The 27,511-nt window shown below is 35.4% G+C and overlaps 1 protein-coding gene across 3 annotated transcripts in view; it reads left to right on the top strand.

Moving 5' to 3' along the window:
- The window catches only part of Drip (aquaporin homolog protein drip), a 91,716-nt gene extending 88,054 nt beyond the window's left edge, over nt 1–3,662 (top strand). For all 3 annotated transcript variants that reach the window (XM_074179139.1, XM_074179137.1, XM_074179138.1), the window contains exon 6: nt 3,339–3,662. In XM_074179139.1, coding sequence (XP_074035240.1) covers nt 3,339–3,440 — 102 coding nt within the window. In that variant the 3' untranslated portion in view covers nt 3,441–3,662. The remainder of the gene's footprint in view (nt 1–3,338) is intronic.
- The last annotated feature ends 23,849 nt before the right edge of the window (nt 3,663–27,511 follow it).

Here is a 27,511-nt window from a genome sequence, read left to right on the forward strand (position 1 = left end):
GTCACCTGACGATAGAAGGAATAAATCTAGCGAAGAAAAATAAAGTGATCATTTTGACCTTACCACAGCATAATTCCAACAAGCTGCAACCATTAGATGGTCGCAGCTTTTGAAATCATGCGTTCAAATCATTCCACATCACTGTCTTACATTCATGGCTTTTAAAATAACCTGGGATACCCGTTTCTATGTTTGATATCCTTGGGGTTGTTTTGATTGTGCATTTGAAAAATCGATGACTCCAGCTAATATGAAATCTGGATTTCAAAAAGCTGGAATTCATCTTTTCGATGAATTCATATTTGTATATGACGACTCTGCAATTAGTAGCGTAACTGATAGGAATGTGGATCGAAACAATGAAGAAGACCGACCTCTTATAGATCCAAATCAACCATCAACATCAAGCTTCATTGAAGAAAATATTGTCACCCCCCTTACTCTCAGCATCTGTTGATTTACACACAATTCCTACACGATATTGAAGCATAGAAACTTTCGTAAGTCCGCAAGAATTCAAAAGATACCCAAAAGCTGGAGAACGAAAAAATCAGAGAGAGAACACAGAAAAAGCTGAAAATTTCATCGCCACGGACACAAAAAGATCGCCGTGGAAACTAGACAGATAGAGAGAGAAAGAAAAAAAGTATAAAGAAGAAAAATATCGTGAAAATAAAGAAGGATTCGATAAAGACTCAACAGATGGAAAACATGAGAACGCGGCGATGACTGTTACTGAAGATTCTGATGATGATAATGATTTTGTAGGATGAGTCGATCTACCACCTTTTCTAAATAAGATTAATGAAGAGCCGGAAGTTCTTTCTATTAATTTGATAGAATTCAAAGACCAAAATGAAAAAATATTATATAACTGAAGTATTATGTCAAGTATGATAACGGGTGGTGTTAGCAGAACCTTCACACGTGGGAACAACAAAACGGTATTTGAATTTCGAAGTGAATTTTTCAGCCTCAGAAGTTTGTTTTAAACATTACTGAAACATTTGAATTGAAGGGGTTATATTTTTAGGAGTGATTAATTTTTGGGAAAGAAAGTTTTTGTTTTTGTATAGAGTTACTTGTATTGATTACTTCCTTCCTTTCCTTGGAAAGATTCCCTCATCCTTGTTTTTTGTATCAAGATGGAGTGGTAGAAAGCCAAAAACTTTCTTTCCCAAAAATCACTGAAACTTACGTCTTATTGTGGAACATGCAGTGTCTGGATGAAATGTCGATGAAATCAGTCCTGATGTAATAATAACAATTTCATAGAGATAATAAGTGCCCGAAAATTAACGGAAATGGCTTCGAATATATTTTTCAAATATATTTTTTTGTGAAAAGACAATGCAATATTTTTGAATTATTACTTTTTTATGAAACATCAGAAATAAACATTTTTTAATTTATTCACCTGACATCCAGTTTACAATAAAAACCATGATAACAAGTAAAAGCTCTCATACACTTTCTGTAACATTTCGAAATAAAGGTGTTATATCCCTTAGTTTTGTGGTGGACATGCGCATGTTTCATTCCTTCAAGATAAACTGAAATATCTAATGAACGGATGATTTTTGATATAGTCCATATTTCATGATAATAAGTCAAAATAATCTCAGAATCTCAAAACCATTGTAGATTCTAAGGTGTTTTATATGAAAAGCCTGTACTTTGGCTCATTTTTATATCTTCAGAATCAGTCGCCGATTCCGAACACCTTGTATAACTTTATGGAAATAATATAAAGATAATGGAAAAATTTGATGAGTCAATAAAAGCCCATCCATATTTTTTATCAAACCTTTGAATTTTATGGGAAAATCACTCGAGAGCCGAATACCTAGTAAAATACGGCTAGTCGACGGTCATCGCGCTGTAACCTGTATACAACAGTTATCTGAATAATATTTCTTTAAAAGAAACACAACTCATTTCTGGAAAAACTTTCTCACGAATGTAGAACTTATATATAATTTCTTTACGTCTCATATAAACCTTATTGGTAATATCTAGCACTTGGGGTTGAGCTATGGACTATGAGAATTCTTAGGTAGGTACCTATGTTGGCCAGATACTCGGTTGACGATATATGATAATGCCTCAGTACCATTTATATTTTGACATGGATAGCATAACTAAGGTCTACTTCGAATTTCTTTTTACCAGGTACACCTCGAATTCATCATGGTTTCCAGTATCGCGAATGTCTCTGTTCTTTATACTGAAGTTTTGGGCGTAAAATCATTTAGGATATTCGCAGTATACATCATAACGTGAATATTGTATCTATATAATTAAATAAGTATTTTGTACAAGCATTCGAAGAAAAAGTTTTTGTTCTGAGATTACCACCACCGCTCTTTAATTAGCTTTGCAAATATTTTATCTGATCCGTTCGCAAAGGCAGCTAGCTTTATTACTGTTTCAGAGTGTTCAGAGTATTGAATGAATCTATCACATGCTCATTTCAAACTACAAAAGAGTATTAATGAAACCGTTGCATGAAATTGAAGTCATGAAACGAAATAGCTGCTGTTTTTCAATTTCTAACAAACCTTTACATGGTATGAAAATAACGATATCGCTATCGCTAGAATTCTGCTGTTTTTAACAAAAGAATCATCAGTTATGTATAGGTTACCATATATGTTTGTATTTGCCCACATTCATCAAGGTTTCAATGATATTTCAGATAATTCAGCATACTTAGGATTCCGATGTCGAACAAAAAATTCGAAGACTATACATTGGAGTTATGATTTTGATCATACTTCTTCTGGTTACACAATTTTCATCAACTATAGATTTATTTCAATTCACTGGAATAAGAGGGTCATTTCAATTACATTAAGACTACCCGTACTGATTTTCAAAATGATTCAACAATAAAATATTTTTGATATATTTTTCAAAAATTATCAATCTAGGAGAAATTCCGATTCATCTTTCCTCAAATTGAGAATAATTGAATTTATGAACTCAATTCAATGTGAAAATCTATCACTGACAAATGATATATGAGAGACATAATGAGTGAAAAATAAATTATACCAAATTTACCTATAGTGAAATTGTGAAAGAAACCAATCGTCAAATACATAAAGATGTCTATATGAGATGCGGAAAATTTTTAAATATCCTGAAAACTATCCAATATCCTGTATGGATAGAACCCTCGAACGCTATGTGAAAAATTCTAAAAATATTTCCACCCCAGACATCATGCTGCCGTTTGGCTGGCAAAAGTTATTCAAGCGTCTCTTTTATTCACGAGATGGAAATGAGAGAATGGTTTATATTGATGAATAATGAATATGATATTTCACTTACAGGTTTACTGGGTTGGACCAATTGTGGGAGCTGTATTTGCTGGAATCGTATATAAGATCTTTTTCAAAGTTCGTAAGGGAGAATCAGATTCATACGATTTCTGAAATTAACATTTCTGGCTTTTTTTGTTTCAAAATTGAACCATTTCCAAGTTTCTGGTTGGAAGTGCTGATGGTGTTCGAATGATGTCGCTATTATACCAAAAATGAATATATTTTATGTTTATTATACCAAATTCATTGACAATGTTGTTGTCTACTCTTGTTGCTTCATCAAGTGGTTTGTAACATATTTATTACTATGAATGAATATATTATTTTTGCCTATTCATTTAGTTTCATTCAAGAATTCAACAAGAAAAGATTTTGATGAAAGCATGGAAACAAAAATTCAAATATTTCATTATCTGATCATGACCAGTGTTGAAGTATGTCATATAGATAACCCTAATTCTACATATTGTTGTGAATCATGCCCTGAAGAAAATAATACATTGTATTCAATTACAATCAAACTCATGGGGAAAACGTAACAATGTGATGGAACAGTCTCATATAAATACCTGATGGAAACCACATTCACCTCAATGTTGGAGGAAATATTTTAATTTTTCTTCGACGTGTAATATGTCATTCATTTCTACAAAATATCATTCAGTTTCACCTGTTCCAGGGTCTGTAGTTGGAACCGGTTGGTTAGCCTGAGGGGTTCGTTTTACTCAATCAATTAAAATAGAGAGTATTTTCGTGAATCATCGATTTTTAGAAAACACAAAGTCTCAAAAATCAAAAGTTTTTCATACGAACCAGAATACACTGACAGATTCGTGTCTTTCAAAATTGCTCCTACACTTTAACAAATAATGACCAAACTGGGTGGACTAATGAAGCTTGCAGCCAGGAATATGTTCCACATATTTCGTTCCACAAAACAAAGAAGTCTTCTTTCACTCAACATAAGAGAAGGCCGCAGAATGAGTGAGAAATGCTTGAACTTGTGGAATCGGTATATTCAGGTTCATGAAATAGTAACAATGGGTTAAGGGCAAACATATCATGTTATAACCTCATCAATCGCCCTGTAAAACTTAAGACTTGAAATTGAGTAATTCACACTGTATACCAATGTACAGGAATTTAGTTCATGAACAATGTGTGAATACTATGTAAATCACGAATCCATATCAACCAAATTCAACCTTTGAAATATCTGCGGTCGATATTCAAACAGAAATTCTTCAAATGCATTGTACAAAATTGCAGTATTGCAGCAGATATCCGAATTTAATGAAAAGTTTCAGATGAGTATTCGAATGTTCAGAATAATGCTGATGAACACAGATTCAAATCTCAATTCCAAGATAATTACCAGGATGGTAAACATATTTCATAAAGATATATAAATTTTCAACGAAATTCATTTTTTGTGGAGGAAAAAATCAGTTTTTTATCGACCTTCTTTTGGGTAATTGTTACCTTCCACAATCTGAAGAAATATAAAAATTATAATGGAGAACTTTATACAAGTGTAGAAGGGCAAACTTTTTAGTTTACCCCGATAAGTTACTGCGAAAAATCAAAGTATTTTTCACAAAAAAAAATCTTCTATTTATCAGTAACTTGTCGTATTTCACAATTTTGCCTATCAAAAAAATTATTAAGAAATTATACTTATCTTTTACGTTTCGGAGGCCAAAATCTGCCTCCGTCTTCAGAAATGGATAAAAATTCGAATATATACGCAGTTATTCCTTTTTTTTTGAGAGCTTATTTCTTTACTTCTTCGACAGATGTCAAAGAAGTTTTGAAATATGAAATTATATCAATGTTGTTGATTGACAACTGAAATATTCGATGTAATACAAGGTACTCTCCGATATCAGTTTGTTGTCATTTCGCCACTATCCAAGTTTTCTTCAAGATGGGTAGCCAAGTACGGTCTATTTCTAAGGAGCTATTCGAGATACAATTCTCTCCAAAAGATAAGTATAATTTCTTAATAATTTTTTTGATAGGCAAAATTGTGAAATACAAGTTACTGATAAATAGAAGATTTTTCTTTGTGAAAAATACTTTGATTTTTCGCAGTAACTTATCGGGGTAAACTAAAAAGTTTGCCCTTCTACACTTGTATAAAGTTATCCATTATAATTTTTATATTTTTTCAGATTGTGGAAGGTAACAATTACCAAAAAAAAGGTCGATATATAAATTGTTTCATGAAAATTACAAATATAATCACAAACAGTATAATCACATAACTGAGCATCCGATACTTATCTAACGCTAATAAATCTTCATTAGGAGAACTCGAATAAAATTTGGGAGTGAATGTCAATAGTTACAGAACAAGAAGTATACCCTGTTCATAATGATGTTCATATTCAGAACTGTCCCCAAGCAAGGCATATAACTCGTCTTCTAACTATGAGATGGCGTATGCTGCGTTGATGATTTTATTGATTCAAAATGAGGATGAAAATAAACAGGTAATTACTGATGGTACTCACCATTATTGATACATGGGATGGAAAACAACGTCTCTGATGAATTTATTATTCATGACTACATTTTGTGAATTTTCGATAAGATGGGTTGTTGAAAATTAAACAGAAAGATAGGATTATGAACGAGAAAAATGAAAAATGAAGTCCAAAAGGTTTTTTCATTTGCACCTTCCTGAATATACAGGGCTATTCAAATTCGTTTCTGTACATGGGGATCTCGTAAACGATAAGAGATATAATGTCGGTTGAATTGTGGCAAAGTTGCGTATTTTAGAGATCTATTCAATGATGTGAAAAAATCGAATATATCTCTTTTGGTTTTGGAGATATACAGAAAAACCGAAAAATCCCAAATAATTTTTTTGCCTATAACTTCTTTATTCGCAGGCATATTGGAAATTTGTCCATGTTTCGATATTGGCACTTAATGTGTCATCTGACTTGAGCCACCCACATCTTTGAATTTTTAAATACGCACCTCTATTTTTTGTTGTAGTTTTTGTTTCGTCGACATTCACTTCATACTGAGCAATTAAATTCAATTTCATATTCCTGGATGTTTCGGTAATATTTGATTATAATTGTGGGAATTATCCCCTGGAAGTTGGTTGACTGAGTTGAATAAAAACACAATAGCAATTTCCACGTCTCCCTATGTACCGTAGAGTTTTTCGAGAGTTGTTTTTTTTTAATTTTTAGGTACCTGTTCATATTTTTTCTATTGCTCTGAGCAAGATCTGGTGATCTTGCAGGCCATCTTATTGGCCCATTATATGTTTCGAAATGAAAGGACTCCAATTTGAACAATTATTGCGCCATTGATTTTTTTGTGTATATACATTACTTCATTCAAATTTTCATTACAATTATAGTGTTCGTTTCGGATGTTATCATTGCTATCATTTCTTTTGCTGTTCATCAAAACACATATAATATATTTTTGTTGTAGATATGTTTCAGATAATCATAAAAGGCTTTCTTATTCGAATTTCATTGTAGAAAACGTTTAGAGCAATGGAAATATGAAAAAATATGAATAGGTACCTAAAATGAAAAAAAAAACTCTCTAAAAACTCTACGGTACATAGGGAGACGTGAAAGTTGCTATTGTGTTTTTATTCAACTCAGTCAACCAATTTCCAGGGGATAATTCACTCAATTATAATCAAATATCATCGAAACATCCTGAAATATAAAATTGAATTTAATTTCTCAGTATGGAGTGAATGTCGATGAAACAAAAACTACAACAAAAATACAGATCCGTATTTACAAATTCAAAGATGTGGGTGGCCCAAGTCAGATGACACCCTGTATAAAATATTCATGGACATATTCTGATAGCCTACATCAAGTGCCAATAGCAAAATGTGGACATATTTCCAATATATCTGCGAATAAAGAAAATAATTTGGGATTTTTTGGTTTTTCCTGAATATTTCGAGAACCAAAAGAGCTATATTTGATTTTTTTTCATCGTTGAATAGGTCTCTAAAATACGCAACTTTGTCAAAATTCAACCGACACTCTATCTCTTATCGTTTACGAGATCCCCATGTAAAGAAACGAATTTGAATAGCCCTGTATATTGTCTCATGCTCGTATCTACAGCTAACTTTAAATATGTCGAAACTATCCAGCTACTTAGAAAATATATCTTTATAGTTGCTCAAATGTTCAACGTCAGCAAGAGGTTTTCACTACTTTGCTACCTGTTACCTACCAACACCTCGATGATTCAAACTTTATACTAGCCCATCTTTTCCTACCTATGTTAGGGTGAGCTGTGAAATTTTCAGCGTTCATAAAATAATGAAGATCTGGCATTCACAGGCTTTTGCTGTATAAATGTGATTCCTTTGAAAAGTCACTCTCTGAAAAATTTACGACTATGTGCAATTAATCCAAATACGACTTGAGTTATTCATTAATAACAAGAAAAAAAAGTGATAGTTTTTCGTATCACCTTCCTCTTTCCACTTGTTCGTACTCAATTCTAGTCCTCGAATCTTCGGTCTCGCAGTTAGACAAATTTTTCCGTCCTCCGAAACGGCTTCGTAATGACCTAAAAAAGGACGTACATCATGCTGAAATGGCTGTTTCACCTTCTCTTCAACTTTTTACTTTACTGAGAATATACCAGCATTACTGAAAATAAAAGCATTACTCTTAATACATCTTTTTTAACCTTGATATATTGAAAGAACACCTATTAGTCGTATTACTTCCATATTTCAAGAAAACGGGACATGAAGCCAACCATAATTTCTCTTCAACCTCATATGAAAGAAACATACACTTTCCCAGACATATTTTTTACACGGCACAATATGAACGAGAAATTTCATTAAACTCTCAACAAGCTATCCACGAAATATAATATCACTATGAACTTAGCGGGGATTCACATTGTAAAATGGCATTCTGCGTAATTGGGTGATAATTCACAAAAATAGCTCGACAGCTATAAAAAAACATCAATACATTCAAAAAAACAAAAGGTGAGATATTCAGTTCGATCCCATTTTCTCAGTTACTGACAAATGGGCCATATCTTCTTCAACTCACCTCTTCTTGTATTTAGTAGTCTCAAGGCAAATATTCTACCTGATTGTTTCATGAATCATGAATGTTCTTGATGAAACTCACAAAAGTTGAGAAAATGTCTTCTGAACTGATATACCATAATATTTTTCTGGTGTATTGGAAAAATCAATGAAAATTACCCTCATCATGTGCATGATTTATGTTTGGTAATGCCGTCAAAAAGCATGTCGGAAATATTTATTGTGAGTAGACCTCTGTCAGATCAGAAAATATTTTTTCAGCTTTCTTTGAGAGTTTAATTGAAAACTGGAGTTACGTAAAGTCGTTAGGGTGCATTTTATTCGAACTCATTTCTTTTTTTGAATATGAGTACAAGAAATACACAGTGACAATTCCTAATGGACTGGGTTGCCAGTATGCGATGAGAAACAAACACATGGGTTTTGAAATTCAGGTAGTCTCTTTGATACGTTTGAGAAATTCACATATTCGTATCTGATATTACGACAAGGATGGGACGGACAAGCAATCTAGCTGAAAATTTCATAACACAGAACAGAAAACTAGAATAATTCTCGAAAAATTGGTTCAACCTTACTCAGATCTGTGTATCTCAGGCTCCCCATTGGGGTCAGTTCAAAGCCAAACCATAACCGTGGAAATTAGATGAATTAAGAGCCTAAAAAAACAATTATTCATGTTCTAATCACAGGCAGCGCTATTTCGACTCACTATAGTTTTTGACTCATCAGTGATGCTAGGTTGAATCAAAAATATATCACTGGGCCCAAATGTCCTCAAAGGACCAGCCAGAGTAAGTGTACATCCACCCTTACGCCATCTGTCTGATTGGTAGAAGATTCAATAATGAAATATCTAAGATAAACGAAGCATCCCGAAGCAATCAGTTGCATCACCCATTTTACTAGCTATTCTACAATACATGCCTCCATATCATCTGCCATGAAGCAGGGTATGGATATTGAAACAATACCGTAAAAGGAATCCTCAAGTTTTCATGAAATGTCACAATAGACTCACAGCCAAAATTTTTTCAGAATTTGTAAAGGATGGTTTCAATTTAGCTGATTTATAATTTATTTTTTCTGTGTTTAGTTCCTTACAAGAGTACTCTGATGTATGTTTCTTGTTCAGGAATGAATATTGAAAAAATATATGAAGTTGCATCAGGAACGAGATGAATATTATTTTTTAGATCGTAGGTAATATTGCCTCCATCATACTGAACGATGAAAATATACCGAAGTCAATGGTACTACGATATTACGAGAGTAGTTATTTACGAAAGTCAGTGCTTGAAATATTTTTACTTATATTTCTTTCCGGTAAGTCGATCAAGTTTTTAATTATATTCAGTCAGACTTTGTGTGTTAGGCACTGATACGAATTCTTTCAATAACTCTGGTTCCTGAACCTATTTCCTCATGCACACATTTGTGTGGGTAGGTATATTCTCCTTCTCCAATTGAATATATATATATATATATATATATATATATATATATATATATATATATATCAAAAGCATTACAGAAAATTTTAAAGAAGGAATGAATGAAATCATTAAGCAACATAAACTTTTCAGCAAACACACATCACCATGATAATATTAATCAATTCAATTGCAAACAATTTCTCTTATTGACAGTTGACATCAATAACTCAACATTTGAGAATGTTATCTGACGTATCACGAAAAAAATGAGTTTATTTATCGAAACTTGTATATCTTTTGGATAGTAAACTGACAAAAGTGTGAGAAAAACAACTTGTGATTCGTTAATGAAGTTCGAAACTCCATACAACAACAAGATACTCACAACCATAGTGTGTGATGTAAATGATGTTGAGTGCATTTGAGAGATTTCTGAAATAAACTAACGAAATATGGCTTGCTATTCGATAAATGTTCATAAATTGAAAGGGATATTGATTTTTGAATTTGAAAACGTTCTAAGATGGATTTTCAATACCGCGTTCTATGCAATATTTTAATTCAGTTCCTTCAAAGTTTTATTTTGAAAATATTATTTAAACAGAATTTTTGAAAAAGTTATTTACCTCGTCCCGTAATCGTGTAACTTTCAACAAATTCTGAATGGAATGAATGTGTTAAAAAGTCTCCTTGTTTTTGCCCATTCATTTTTCAATGCTATTTTTGATTTTAGCAAGGTGAGTCTCACTGAATTCAAAAGTAATATATCTTTACTTATAAAAAAATTTCATTTGATTATTGAATCAAAATGATGTTTATCATTTGTTTCCGAAATAATTTAATTTCTCAAATTTTTTCGGATTCAAATTTTGTACAAAGAACTACTTTTTGCCCGCGGTTTCGCTTGCGTTAAGAAGTATTGTTATTAATCAAGTATAGTTTTTGCGGCTTTACTTCTGTCTAGCGGGTGTAGACAGAACTTCTTTGTACACAATATTTTTAACTAATCTGTCATTAGGCGCTAAAAGTATCAAGCTATTGGGTGAACTTACTCGTGAGCAAGCAACGTAAAACTGTCCATGAGAGAAGCAATGTTTTCTCAAGTCAATACCCGCGAATTTGAGCCCTATCAGGCTAGCATGGCAAATCCAGCAAGACTGCGAAAAGAATATATCGATTCGTAGCTAATTAGTTGCCAATACAACGATTTTGTTGCACGTGCCGATCCATAGAAATCGCAAATTATGCTATCGTGATATAAAGGTAGCAAGGTAACTCAATAAATTGAATACCTTCCCTTTGATCTTCTCGGAAGATTTAGTTGCTATTTAGTTGCTAAACCTTGGATATAGCGAAACATTTTTGGATAATTATTTTTTCATTTTTTATGATCTTGCTATCTTCAAACAGGTTTTTCCTGGAATTAAAGATGTTTTAAATTTGTTGTTCACAAAGAGTAAACTCAAATACACCTTGAGTATCAGCAACAAAATAGTTGGCCGATTTCTAATTTTTTTTTTTTTTTCATTTTCCTCATTCTTGCTAACTTGAAACTACTTTTTGGAATGGAAAGTGTTTTGAATTTGTTACTCATGAGGAGGGTACTCAAATACACCTTGTGTATCAGCAACAGAATATTTGAAACCGATCGGCGGATTTTTAATTTTTTTCTTTATTTCCTCAATCTTGCTATCTTGATACTGGTTTTCCTGAGAATGAAAAGCGTTTCAAATTTGTTGCTCACCAGAAGTATACTCAAATACACATTGAGTATCATCAATAAAATAGTTGAAACCTATCTTGAAACTAGTTTCAAGATAGCAAGAAGGAGGAAAATGAAAAAAAAAAAATTAAAAATCGGCCGATCGGTTTCAACTATTTTGTTGCGGATACTCATCAAGGTGTATTTAAATTTGATTTCGGTGGGCAACAAATTCAGAACATCTTCAATTCCAGGAAATTTAAGATAGCAAGATCATGAAAAATTATAAAAAAAAATTATTTGAAATTTTTTCGCTATATCCAAAGTTTAGCAACTAAATAGCAACCAAATCTGCTGTGAAGATCAAAAGGGAAGTATATAATTTATTGAGTTACCTTACTACCTTTATATCACGATAGCATTACTTGCGATTTCTAGGGATCGGCACGAGCAACAAAATTGTTGTTTTGGCAACTAATTAGCAACTAATTAGCTACAAATTGATGTTTTTTTGTAATTCTGCAGGATTCGCCATGCTAGCCTGATAGGGCTGCAAATTTGAGAGTTTTCCTCCGAAACTTGTTGATTGTCATGGCAAAACAGACTTTCAGGCGAAACTGTAATCTTTTGAATTTGAAAGGGATATCCTTAGGTATTATTGGGATTCGTGGTATAAATACAGGTTACCCTTCCGCACATCCAGGTAATATAGTGGCTTCCACTATATTGCGATTCGAAGCTTCCATTTGCAGTCTCATACCCTTACAAAGTTATGGTGGTTTTAAATTTCGCAACAACATAATTGGAGTGGCCACACTCCGAATGAGCTTATGACAAGGCAAACCTGGCGGTTTCAATGAATTTGAAAATTCTACAGGGTGATTAGTAGCGTCGTCTGTAATAACCAGAGTGTCAATTGAAGTATAGACCTTTTCTTCGCCCACAAACGACATGAGCAGGATATCGTTGATAACTGCTGCTTGATCGTTCTTTGGAGTAAGTATGACACGCTCACATAACCATTCAATAAGCTTGTCATATATATGAATAACGTCTGGATAAACTTTACACAGCAATTCTTGAACCGTAGTAACAACTGTGCACAATTCTTCCGGGATGGTTATCATTCCATCAAACGATGTAACATCACCATTACCGAATTTGTGAAGGAGATCTGAAAATCTACAAGCAGACTCATCCCTGCACGAATGTGCTCTCATATTTTTAGAGAGCTTAAGATGATTAACCTGGGGCCAAAATTAGACTTCTCAATACACGACTTCACTTCGTTAGCTCCTTTTGGCACCACGGTAGAGTCTGCCGAAGGTCTCCGGCTAGCAAAACTGTTACGCCACATGGATGGTAATTTTGTATTATCCCTTATATCCCTTAGTGATCTGTTTAAGGATTCAATACCACCTTCATGAGCCATCGTTATTTCGTCCCACACGATTATATTTGTACTCTTTAAAACTTCAGCAAAATTACTTTGGAGATGTTGCAAATGGGAATCTCGGCTGTGATGAAATTGAGTAATAACCTAAAAGTAGCATGAGCATTCGACCACCTTCGAGTAATGTAGCAGCTATGCCGGACGACGCCTCAGCCAGGGCAATGCCAGTAGATGAACAAGGCGGATTCTGGTCCACTTGGGAGTGGGGGGAAACGTCATCGAAATTGACGCAGGGTGGAACGAGTATCGTAGCGATTTGAGCGTGGACATCCTTGCCCTCGGCCCCCCTTAGTACTCCACATCACCGCTCAGGCCTTCTTGGTACTCCACCTAAACCCTCGGCCCCCTTATCACGTTCCCGTCACATGATTTTAATTAAAAAAAGTTCATAGTTATGAGATTTGAACCTGAATCGTCCGCGTGGTAGACATTTTCCTTAGCCTCTACACCAACGTAAGATATTGAAGTTAACTGCGAATGTTGGGTATTTATAGCGTTAGTTTTGTCGGGACCGAGATGGAGATCGAGGTTTTACCGGTTGCTAGTGCAAGCAGGTGTTGCAAGTTGTACAATAAATCAATGTTTATGGAGTAAGGTAGCGTTGCCGGTTTGAAAATTGAGTTATAGAACACACAGAGTCATCTATGAGTCACTAGCTGAACTATCTATTGGTTGAAGAAGGACACTGTAAACACTAGTTTTATAAAACTGCATCTGTCAAATGTCAATTCATGCCAGCATGGCAGGTTCGACGTTGCCAGTTGTACAATAAATCATTGTTAATGGGGCAATGTAGCGTTGCCGGTTTTGGAATTAATCGTAAACGACTCGATGAAAATTGGAAGCGCAAAAGTGATATATTGATAATAATGAATCAGATTTAAGAAAAAAACATTACAGATTAATGAGGCTGTATCGTTTCAAAGTGTGATCCCTCAATGTTACAAGGTATCTCAAAATACATCATTGAAAACAAATATGGCGTCGAAGTGTACAGGGTGCGTCAAAATACATCATTTGAGGAAACACATAACAGTTCCACGAGGCTGTAAGTTTTCAACGTGCGATCCCTCAATGTGTACAAGGTATCTCAAAATACATCACTGAAAAACAAATATGACGTCGAAGTGTACAGAGTGCGTCAAAATATATCATTTAAGGAAAGAAACATGTCGGTTCAAAATATGATATTAATGTGTATACAGGGCGTTTCAAAATACATCATTTAGGAAAAAAACATGTTGATTCAACAGAAGTCTAGCGTTCCAACATGTCGGAAGTCTCGTATCTTTGTTGACCAAGTTAGCATCATGAGAAGGAGAAGGAGATGGCACCAAAGGTGTCGTGGAGTTACGTATTGTGGAGTTAACATTCGAAAATGGGAAAAGCGACCGTTTTACAAACGTTTCGACTGTTTTGCGTGTCACCGTTGTGCATGCGACCGTTTTCGGTGCGTTTTTGATCGTTTATCGTGCGTTTTCGATCGTTTTTCGTGCGTTTTCGACCATTTTCCGTGCGTTTACGGTCGTTTTTCGTGCGCTTTTGATCGTTTTTTCGTGTTTCAATATGACAGTCATTTATCATTTAACGCGTTCCGCTAACCAAGTTAGCATCATCAGGAGAAAGAGGAGATCCAAAAGTGTCGAGAGGTTGAGCGTTGTGGACTCAAAGTGAGGGCAATGGGGGAGCGAAGTATTCGACAATGACATTTCAAAATACGTTGTTTTCCATGCGTTTTCGATCGTTTTTCGTGCGTTAACGATCGTTTTTCGTGCGTTTTCGATCGTTTTTTGTGCGTTTATGATTGTTTTTCGTGCGTTTACGATCGTTTTTCGTGCGTTTTCGATCGTTTTTCGTGCGTTTTCGACCGTTTTTCGTGCGTTCATTCGTTATCGTTTCATCGTTATTGTCGTAACGGTTTTTCATGTTCAATATGACAGTCATTTATCATTTGACGCGTTTCGCAAACCAAGTTAGCATCATCAGGAAATAACCAACGTCCATGCTTTGTCATATGAAGATTCATTGTACGAATTTTCAGACTCTTGAACGGAACCTTGTGGAACACCCAACCTAACTTCTGTTATAGAGTAGTGTCGGTCAGCCAATCAGAATGGAGAAATCAAATATCGCTCGATTGATTGTGCTAGATGAAATTGAACTGGAGAATGAGGGTCGAATAATAATAATAATAATAGTGATAAAACATTAAAAGCTTGAAAGTGACGTAGTCAGCGTGGCGTGTGTGAGAATTTGTGAAAATGAATGAGATATTACAAAAATAATAGCGCAACTCCCAGAAGGGCACTGAGTTGTATATTCTCTAATAATGATCGGATCGTAGCATACAGCACGTCAAATGGAAAGATAAGAAATGCAGAATTCATCGACAGAGAAAAAACAAATATGGCGTAATTAATATAATATCCAATGCCTAATGTGAAATAACATAGGAAGAATTGCAAATTCAACAAATTTGTAATTGAAAAATGTTGGGTTATGAAGAACTATAAGTTTATTCCAATTGTAGAAGCTTGATCCAAACGCAGAATTTATTGACAAAGAAAATGAAAACATCATTGGATACTGAAACATCTGATATATTTGGATTCTTCAGGGTGAGAAAGTTCCGAATCCGTCAAAAACAGGACACTTCCGGTCCTCCGATTTCGATGATTTCAACATCAATGGATTCGTTCAGATGTCATGAAACATAATTAATCATTTGTCGAAGCCAAAAGGGCCTTACAACCTATTTTCATTATACTAGCAGCAACAGACCGATGTGGGTACTCATTTCAAATGATTTCATTTGTAGATTATGAAAAGTATAATATACTGTCGAATATAGAAAATAATCATGAAATAATTCAGATTCATTTAAGTAAATACATGAATTGAAAGATATTCCAACCTCACTTCAATATTTCAACACAAGAACACTCAGTATTCAGAATTCCATCTTTTGATATTTCAAGTTCATAGACATCGAAATTGATCCGATCACAGGATATAGAATATAAAACAATCTCCAAATACGCAAAGTTGACACAGATTGCATGCTGTGCATTTTACCTCAGTACAGTGACCGGGTCAAAGTCGCAATGTCAGCGTATAATTCTTTATAAATATTGAGGGAGGTCAAGATCATTAACAGACAACAGACAGTATTCAGTATTCATTTAAGTATCGATTAAACATCAGCAATGCAGCACATCTCCTTTTCTTCGATCCTGCTGGGTGGCAGTATAATGTAAGTTTTTTGATTGTTTCAATGTATTATTTTTATTAACATTTGGGTGTGAGGCAATCCAAAATATATTTTTCGTTTCTGTTACAATAAATATTTAATTGAGTTTCAAATGAGTTCTTTCATTATTTTGGATGAATGAATGAATGAATAAAAATCCTCTCGTAAATAGCCAAGCGAGAACTGAGTTGCGACAATACAGCGCCCAATGTGAAATAGTATAGTAAGAATTGCACATTTATAGAGAATCATTGAACATATTTGAAATTGAAAGTTGTTGGGTTATGAACAACTACGAGTGTAATGTAAATGCAAAAGTTTTATTCAAAACACATAATTTGTTGATAAAAAAAATGGAAAAATCATCGAATACTGAAACATATGGTATTTTTGGATTCCTTAGGGTGAGAAGGTTTCGAATCCGTCAAAAACAGGTCACTTCCGGTTTTTACTTCCGGTCGTCCGATTCCGATGATATTGACATCAATGGATTCGTTAAGATGTCAAAAAACATAGTTGATCATTTCACGAAGCCAAAAGGACCTCATAATCTATTTTCGCTATACTAGTCGCAACAGGTCGGTGTGGGTACCCATTTAAAATGATTTAATTTGTAGACTATAAAAAATATAATATCGAGCGCCTAATGTGAAACAGCATAGGAAGAATTGCAAAGAGAATCATTGAAAAAACTTTGGATCGTTACGTACATCATGTCAAATGAAAGAAGAAGAATTGCAGAATTCATCTATGAAGAAAAAACAAATATGGTGCAACATGTCAGAAGGGCACTAACCTACATCTTCATTGATGATTGTTGAATCTCAACGTGCAGCACATCACATGAAAGGGAAACGAATGCAGAATTAATCGACAGAGAAAAATCAAATCTGAAGCAACATGTCAGAAGGACACAAAGTCACATTTTCGTTAATAATTGTCGAATCGTCACGTACAGCACGTCAAATGAAAGGAAAAGAAATGCAAAATTCATCGACAGAAAAAAAACAAAGATGGCGCAGTGTGTCAGAATGACACTAAGCAACATCTTTGTTAATGATAGTTGGATCTCAACGTGCAGCACATCAAATGAAAGGAAAACGAATGCAGAATTCATCGACAGAGAAAATAAAAAGGAGACGATGCCAAGAGGGCACAAAGTTGTATTTTCACTAATAATAATCGCATCATCACATGTAGTACTTCAAATAAAATGGAGAAAAAGCAGAATTCATGTGTTTGTTGCGCTATTCAAATCCAAGGTGACATGCATCAATGTTAACGCTGAATAGGCATCTAACAAATACTCTTTGATTTTCTTTCGTTTCATTTCAGAATATGTCATCACAAATCATCTAAAAGAACAATTCGTTCAGGCCAGTCTCAACACCCTACACAGTAGGTTAATGGACTGACACCTATCAGAAAACAACTACTCCCCTGGCTAATACCACGAAGGGCGTTGGATTATATCCGACAGGTGTCAGTGCAGGATTCTTCACTGAAGTTATTCCTGCATATGCTGTTGGCGATACAACTGCCGCAATAGATTTTCAATTATTGGAACACACTTGCAGACCGGTTTCGGGTTGTTTGGCCACTCGTCAGTGCAAGGTAGTGTATATCATCAACATAAAGTCGATGATTTCCGATAATTGAAAATCGAATTCCGTCAGAGTATCATTCCTCGGACTAAGCTGAAGACTACAACAAACAACAGGTTTGTCGTCGCCCCCTCTGCCTGTGAACGAGGTAACCAACTGCATATCCAAATTTGCCCAATTCCTCGTAAAAGGAAAGAAATCTTTCACGTATAGTCAGTGGGCATACTTGAAGACTGGCTATAAATCAAATCATCTAAAAGAACAATTCGTTCAGGCCAGTCTCAACACCCTACACAGTAGGTTAATGGACTGACACCTATCAGAAAACAACTACTCCCCTGGCTAATACCACGAAGGGCGTTGGATTATATCCGACAGGTGTCAGTGCAGGATTCTTCACTGAAGTTGTATCGCCAACAGCATATGCAGGAATAACTTCAGTGAAGAATCCTGCACTGACACCTGTCGGATATAATCCAACGCCCTTCGTGGTATTAGCCAGGGGAGTAGTTGTTTTCTGATAGGTGTCAGTCCATTAACCTACTGTGTAGGGTGTTGAGACTGGCCTGAACGAATTGTTCTTTTAGATGATTTGATTTATAGCCAGTCTTCAAGTATGCCCACTGACTATACGTGAAAAATTTCTTTCCTTTTACGAGGAATTGGGCAAATTTGGATATGCAGTTGGTTACCTCGTTCACAGGCAGAGGGGGCGACGACAAACCTGTTGTTTGTTGTAGTCTTCAGCTTAGTCCGAGGAATGATACTCTGACGGAATTCGATTTTCAATTATCGGAAATCATCGACTTTATGTTGATGATATACACTACCTTGCACTGACGAGTGGCCAAACAGCCCGAAACCGGTCTGCAAGTGTGTTCCAATAATTGAAAATCTATTGCGGCAGTTGTATCGCCAACAGCATATGCAGGAATAACTTCAGTGAAGAATCCTGCACTGACACCTGTCGGATATAATCCAACGCCCTTCGTGGTATTAGCCAGGGGAGTAGTTGTTTTCTGATAGGTGTCAGTCCATTAACCTACTGTGTAGGGTGTTGAGACTGGCCTGAACGAATTGTTCTTTTAGATGATTTGATTTATAGCCAGTCTTCAAGTATGCCCACTGACTATACGTGAAAGATTTCTTTCCTTTTACGAGGAATTGGGCAAATTTGGATATGCAGTTGGTTACCTCGTTCACAGGCAGAGGGGGCGACGACAAACCTGTTGTTTGTTGTAGTCTTCAGCTTAGTCCGAGGAATGATACTCTGACGGAATTCGATTTTCAATTATCGGAAATCATCGACTTTATGTTGATGATATACACTACCTTGCACTGACGAGTGGCCAAACAGCCCGAAACCGGTCTGCAAGTGTGTTCCAATAATTGAAAATCTATTGCGGCAGTTGTATCGCCAACAGCATATGCAGGAATAACTTCAGTGAAGAATCCTGCACTGACACCTGTCGGATATAATCCAACGCCCTTCGTGGTATTAGCCAGGGGAGTAGTTGTTTTCTGATAGGTGTCAGTCCATTAACCTACTGTGTAGGGTGTTGAGACTGGCCTGAACGAATTGTTCTTTTAGATGATTTGATTTATAGCCAGTCTTCAAGTATGCCCACTGACTATACGTGAAAGATGTCATCACAAATTTTTATATTCAAACCCAAGGTGACATTGATCACTGCCAATGCCGAATCTGCATCCGGAGATATACAGTTCTAAAAGCGACGAAACAAAGGCTCTTTGTTTCATTTTGAAATATGTCATCACTTATTCTACTATAAATACGTTATGCATGGCGAAATGAGTTAGTTGCATCCGTTGAAAGTGATACCAGTGCACCGATTTCTATTTGAAAGTGAGTGTTTTGAGTTTGACTTTTACCCCAGATGAATTTGTTCAAATGTAATTTAATTGAAAGTTGTTGAGAATTGTTGAATCCTTTGATTTCCAAAATTTTTCTCGATATATATATATATATATATATATATATATATATATATATATATATATATATATATATATGTTGAATGATTTCAGTCGAATGTTTCACATGTCGTGGTTTGTTTGAGATAGTATTCGCATATATTGTGAATCAAAACATAAAGTTTTCATTTTTTATTTATCGCAGATGGATTTACAAAAGTTGAATGCAACTTCGATCGTGAAGAGAAAGCTAAGTATCAAAGTAGCAGATTTGCCTGTGGAGATACCGCAGAGGCGGTCTTGTTGGATTTGGGAGATAAAGTATCATTTCTACCCCACCGAGTGACGGAGGCGTATCGTCCTCACTTAGAAGGATTTTCATAAGGAAAATACGCTATTGTGTTCAAAGGGTTAATGGACATTGGGAAACCGAATCTTGTCGTTTCATTTGAGATTGTACAAAATTAAGGTTAGTATTGTTTCCAATTTTTTCTTTGTTTTATAGGCAAAGAGTGTTGTCGAAAATATGCAATAACATTAAATTATATACCAGATTTTATAGTGATGAATAAACATCATATTGAAAGATACAAGGTTGACAAAAACAGGACATTTTAGAAATAAAGAAAATAAGTTTGTCTGTCATTTTAAATTCTGATTCGTTGGGTCGATATAACAAAAAGTGGCATTTTATACCTTGAATTTTATTTAGGACATTATCATAGATGATTGACATTTGACATTAAATTTCAATTTTGATATTTGGAAATTCATTTCGTATTGTAGTTTTTTCGAAATTCCCATTCAAAATAGCATCCTTTGATATAGATACCGGACGGACTATAATAATGTCCTAAATAAAATTCAAGATATAAAATGCCACTTTTTGTTATATCGACCCAACGAATCAGAATTTGAAATGACAGACTAACTTATTTTCTTTATTTCTAAAATGTCCTGTTTTTATCAACCTTGTATCTTTCAATATGATGTTCATTCATCACTATAAAATCTGGTATATAATTTTATGTTATTGCATATTTTTGACAACTTTCCCTGTATAAGTTTTCATTTTCAAAAAAAGATGTGTGATATGTATTTTATTTATTTTGGTAGTATATTATGAAGCCATTTATATAAAATATCAAAGTTATTGAAACTGCAGCTGAACAAATTTCCTTTGGAATGACCCATACAGAACGGCGTGTTATTCTTGAATTTTGGAATACGCCACCATGAATCTTCAAAGTCTTCCAAATTCACTACGGTTGTGTATATTGAATATATATTGAATAGACGCAGTCTGTCCAACAAATCCCTGAATATCGACGAACTATAGCCTCATAATGTTCAACTATAGACTGAAAAAAATGGAAACTGATGAGATTTAAACTCGTTCTGGAAAGGTTACTGCGGCGGTTCTGAATGTTTTTGATATGATTCTGACTGATACTGCACACGTTGATGTATTATTCTGAAATAAATTCGATTTTTCAATAAAAACATACACTGAAATAAATTCGATTTTTTAATAAAAACATACACTAAAAAATTTTCTGGCAAAAGAGAGGGTAATGTCTTTCATGAAGTAATTGCTACACTTATAATGAAAATTAAATAATCAAGTGTCATTCAAAATAATGAATTTAAAACACATATTCTGCACGTACTAAGTGAAGGAAATATATTGTATGAAAACACTATTTTATGCGGATCATATCTGTGAATAAGAATTTTTGACCCGAATGAAAAATATTGTATACACCCAAACACTCTTTGCCTATAAAACAAAGAAAAAATTGGAAACAATACTAACCTTAATTTTGTACAATCTCAAATGAAACGACAAGATTCGGTTTCCCAATGTCCATTAACCCTTTGAACACAATAGCGTATTTTCCTTATGAAAATTCTTCTAAGTGAGGACGATACGCCTCCGTCACTCGGTGGGGTAGAAATGATACTTTATCTCCCAAATCCAACAAGACCGCCTCACCAAATTTTCCTTTCATTTTTCACGTATAGTCAGTGGGCATACTTGAAGACTGGCTATAAATCAAATCATCTAAAAGAACAATTCGTTCAGGCCAGTCTCAACACCCTACACAGTAGGTTAATGGACTGACACCTATCAGAAAACAACTACTCCCCTGGCTAATACCACGAAGGGCGTTGGATTATATCCGACAGGTGTCAGTGCAGGATTCTTCACTGAAGTTATTCCTGCATATGCTGTTGGCGATACAACTGCCGCAATAGATTTTCAATTATTGGAACACACTTGCAGACCGGTTTCGGGCTGTTTGGCCACTCGTCAGTGCAAGGTAGTGTATATCATCAACATGAAGTCGATGATTTCCGATAATTGAAAATCGAATTCCGTCAGAGTATCATTCCTCGAACTAAGCTGAAGACTACAACAAACAACAGGTTTGTCTTTGCTCCATCTGCCTGTGAACGAGGTAACCAACTGCATATCCAAATTTGCCCAATTCCTCGTAAAAGGAAAGAAATCTTTCACGTATAGTCAGTGGGCATACTTGAAGACTGGCTATAAATCAAATCATCTAAAAGAACAATTCGTTCAGGCCAGTCTCAACACCCTACACAGTAGGTTAATGGGTCGGATATAGTCCAACGCCCTTCGTGGTATTAGCCAGGGGAGTAGTTGTTTTCTGATAGGTGTCAGTCTAACATAGGTCATGGCGTGTTGCGGTTTTTCGTGCATGTATCTTGGTCCACCAGTGAAAGATGATGGAAGTACTACCATTTGTTCCAGCTGATTTACTTTAGTATCTTGCCATCCAATTGCATCTTTCAAGTGAATATAATTATCTGAGCACAATTTGGCTTGGTGTTTTGTTATTCAGTTTAGTCTTTCAGTTTCTATTTTTGTGTATTCATCTACCAAATATTGACTGAATAGAGCGCGATATTCAACTAAAAAGTTATCTTTTCCTTCTTTGGTCATTATTCTGTATGAATAAAAACTTACAGCAGAGACTTTTTTTTCAAGGGCAACTTAGTTGTCGGATCGCATTCTGGTATGTTGATTGAATAGTCATCATCCCCCCATCAAAACATCAACGGGTACTACAGCGCGTCATAATTTCAATGTATCTCACTGATACGCTGAAGTGAGTAACTTCGGCTTTCGAGTGTTACGTTTCAATTTAGCACTAGATCAAACTGCTCTTATGTGACCTTTCAAAACACTACCTTACCTTTTAAGATCTTTATTCAGAGGATATTAACAATGTAATTCAGTTACAAGTTCATTTTATTCATTTAACATCATAGTAATGGGAATCTTCCGTTCCATAGAAAACCATACCTGAAATGTATAAGAATAAATGTATGCTCCCTGACTAACTGCTTTGACCAGTACTTACGCATTCTCCTATTGCCAATCGACGTTGGAGATCCGAAATTCCTCGCTAGGTTGAAATAGTTGTTATTGTTTGTTTCTCAGTTTTCTTCACCTATCATTTTTTTTGCCGTTGTCTGCCTTATTCCCTATATCTTTCCAAGATTATTTCTTGCATAGATCGTTATTCATTACTTCCAGAAGGATTACTGACATATTAGAGCCATATCGCCTGAAAAACAATATTAGTTAGCTCTGGTTTCTGAATACTGTTCGATATTTTCGGTAAATATTCTGCATAATATGAATGCTCTAATATTTGTACTGAAAGGGAAGGTTATGGCGACTTACCTTATATGTTTCTATTCCATCGCATGAATAAGGATTGGTAAATAGTTGAAAATAGGTTGGAACAATATATTTTGTAAATATTCGTAAACAAGGTTAAGAGACAGCTGTTGGTTGACATCTGCCGAACTTTCGTAGTATCGTTCCGTCGACTTACACCGAACTAGTTCTACAGTTGTTCACGGGTGGAGGATTTATCGGTTACTCAAGTTGTCAAGGGTTGTTTTAGGGTTGCATTGCTTTGAGAAGGAGTTTTGATGGGTCATGGACTTGTTGATGATGTATCAAGTGGCTGTGGAGGAATTGTTAGATTTATGATGTTGTGCACAGCGCCCCCTTGGTGCTTGTAGTGTAGATTGGATGCACTGTGGCAACAACTGGTTAGCTGTCAGATGTGGCAGTCGCTTAGTATTTGGAAGTTAGCCTTCGGTGAGCTTGGTTCGGAGTTCAAAGGGTACCATCAGACTGATTGTAGGATATATTTGGTTGTATTTGTGCCATCCTTCACGGGGATTATTTCTACAAGTCAGGATTGTATAGTGGAAGACTGATTGGTCATTTTGGTGTGGATATTTGCAGTCTGAAACTTAAGCTCTTTTGAGGATTTGTGGTGGTTACCGAACTCGTGCCAGGTGGGAGGATTTCCGAAATTAGATTCATAAGAAACAGAAGGCCCTCAGTCACTCATCAAGTCCCAGTAGGACTTCCGTGCAGAACACCGCACACGAAGAATCGTATAGAAAACCCCTTGGCCAGGGGTGATCCATCTCAGCAGTACTACAGGGTGATCCACTTCCGTCGAACTACGGGGTAGCCTAACACCATATACCGGGTGGCCCAAAAGGAGCACGCAAGTTATAATTGATTTATTTGAAAATTTGTGCTATACTGAGATATTTGAATAATTGTTTGCCTTTATGTTTATTGATACCTGTTGATATAGTGTTGTTTATCGTTTATTGATTAAGAGTTGTTTATTGATACCTGATTGATATAGATATTTGTGAAACGGAAATTGAGGTACATTCTTCCTTTCACGATTGCTGATTGACACCGATGCGCCTACGCCTGAGCTCACGCGACGCAAACGAGTTTGTCTTACCATCCGATACTAGTATTTACGGTTTCACCTACTCAATTTTCGTGGTAGTTTTACTCGACGTATTGTAGTTTTTTGAGCGTCGTTACTACCGTAATTTATGGCTGATTGAATTCGTGGTATATACACCGCACTCTTGTATTGACATTTGAACATCGCGTAGTAGTGTGAATATTGCATTGTTGTCTTAGAAGCGTTGTTGGTTAATCCATGTAAGTTAGGATTACTGAATAAATCATATTGGGGATCTTTATCTTTTATTTCCAATATTAATTGGTAAGTTATTGATATTGTGAGTTACTTAGGGTATCTGGAGGATTAAATTTACCTGGCGCCCATTAAGATCTATTTGAAATTTGCTAAGTTGTTTAATCCACTCCCGTCTCCACTGTTTAGCTTAGCCGCGGATACCCATCTGTCTTATTTGTTACCGACAGATGATTTAGTCTCCTCTTGTGGTTTGTGAGGTGACACGAGGATGATGTATATTCGGTCAAAATGCTGATCTACCAATATAACAGCCACTTAATTTTCCGTTGGTGCATTGAATCTGCCTCTGTGTTCTCTTTGTGGTTTTTTATCTGCATGCATTACGACCTTGAATGACTCTGTAGGCGATATTTTATTAATGGCTATTTTTAGATATTTTATGTATGAGTTCTCCCCATGTAACATAAGCAAGCTGCAATTATTTGATTGAATTTGGTCTCAAATCAGAAAATTCAAAACATTGATTATTAGATTCTCTATCATCTTTACCGACGGAATAAATTCACAGAAACTGTGCATCCTGTCCAGGTTCCGGTAATATCCTTCCAATTAAATGTTAGACTTCCCCTTGAACTTTAAAAGTTGGTGATAAATCGCCTTATTTTATTTGTTTTCCACCAAAGGAAGTCATTTGGAAACAGTCATTATATTTTCGGATAGTATCCATGATGTATTCATGATTTGGGTGTAAATCATTAACCAAACTGTAAAGTGGTTCAGGCAGTTGTTTGAACGGCTCAAGTTGTACTTTACCAACGCTACAACACATGCCACATGTCTTATCTTACAACTTCAAGGCGTTACACCTCTGTGTCAGTTCCATAAGGAATATCTGGGTCACACGCCAAACCCGAAAGTAACTTGCTTCTCCATAAACGCTGAAATGTATTTTCTTTATACCGTGACTGAATCACTCTATGCACATCGGTATTCCTGGCCTGATATAGTGCAGCAGATTGCCTATGTTTTTCAGTGTTTGCAGCCTGGTAGGTGGCGGCAGATTGCCTGTGTTTTTCAGGGTGTGCAGCCTGGTAGGTGGCGACAGCTTGCCTGGGTTTTTCAGGGTGTGCAGTCTGGTAAGTGGTGACAGTTTGCCTCTGTACATCAGGGTTTTTTTATATTCAGACACAGCTTTACGGTGGGATTCAGGTAGAGTCTATCCATATTTTTTGTGCCTTTTTCATTTGATTTTTCCGTGTGTAATTAGTTAACTTTGACCTACGTTCGTTTTTTTTCTATTAATGTCACAGACTCAGATAGGGACAATAAACTTCTAATTTAATTTTCATCATAATTTATTGAAGATAAAATATAGGTGAATGTTCACGCTCTAAAATAGATACCTCCTGACAACCCTTCATTGATACATCTTGCGAAGGGGTATCAATTCCAAAATCATGTTCTTCCTCAGCTACCTCCATACGACGCCGAGTAATTTTCTGTGTTGCTATGGTATCAAAATGCCCACTGGACAAACCTTTGCTGAATCTCAATCGCCTTATTGGATAGTCATTAGATCCAGATTCCGAATATATGAGATCGTTTCTATGAACTTCAAACTTAAATGGGAATATTAATCGTGCTGCTATCAACTCACAAAATCCGCCATAAGTAGTATTTTTCATCATATTAGCAGAATATTCGTCAGGTGTTACGTAGTTATCACCATTCCTGTCGTGGGTCATAATTGAAAATTTGCTCCAGTCATTAACCACATATCTGACAATTTCTAAACGCACCTTCATCGCTCTATCTTGTGTTCCGTACATTAAATAAGAGAGAGCACGAAACAAACATACACCGTCACCAACAATAGGGAAGACAGTACATTCTTCAACTTCTCCATTAACGTTCAGATTTTCTTCAGTCATTTTGAAAAAGTCTAACCGACAAAACCTTTACTTAAACCAAACGAAAACAAAACAAATGCCAAATACAAACCAGAGTCTATAACCAAAACTACTAAACCGAAACAAAGCAAATGCAATCCAAAATATGTCAAGAAAAGAACAGCCAAAATCGTCAAATATAATCCTCTAGAATTATTTAGGTATAGTATGTACTATTAGATACGGCGGCCACTCACCATCGGGTATATGTAACTCAGTGAAAACACAACGGTAGCGCGTTTTAAAATATTACTAACGCCATCTATTGTCAACATTTAGAACTGAAAATCATTTTGTTCGTTTCAATTTATTCGTTCCATGAGGTACTGATAGGTTCAAACTAATACATTTACATCCTCCATCATCCCTTATTTTATCCCCTTAGGGGTGGAATTTATCGAAATCCTTCCTTAAAGGATGCCTACGTCATAGTAGTTTTATGCATGTAAGGTATCAGCCCGATCGGTTCAAAATTGACAAAGTTTCATACAAATTTTCATCTCCTATTTTATCCCCTTGGGAGTGGAATTGATCAAAATTTTTTTTTAGCGAATGTTCACGTCATAACATCTACCTGCATGTCAAATTTTAGCCCGATCCGTCCAGTGGTTTGGGCTGTGCGTTGATAGATCACTATGTCGGTCAGTCAGCCCTCCTCGAGTTATATATATTTGGAGATTCATCAAAAAAATCGCAGAAGCTTTAATATGATCCGATAGAAACTTAATTTTGTCTCTTTTGATATTTTC

This window comes from Leptinotarsa decemlineata, unplaced genomic scaffold (genome assembly GCF_025532065.1).
Source record: "Leptinotarsa decemlineata unplaced genomic scaffold, Ldec_3_MD MMD2_tig00004307_RagTag_RagTag, whole genome shotgun sequence".
NCBI classification, from domain to species: domain Eukaryota; kingdom Metazoa; phylum Arthropoda; class Insecta; order Coleoptera; family Chrysomelidae; genus Leptinotarsa; species Leptinotarsa decemlineata.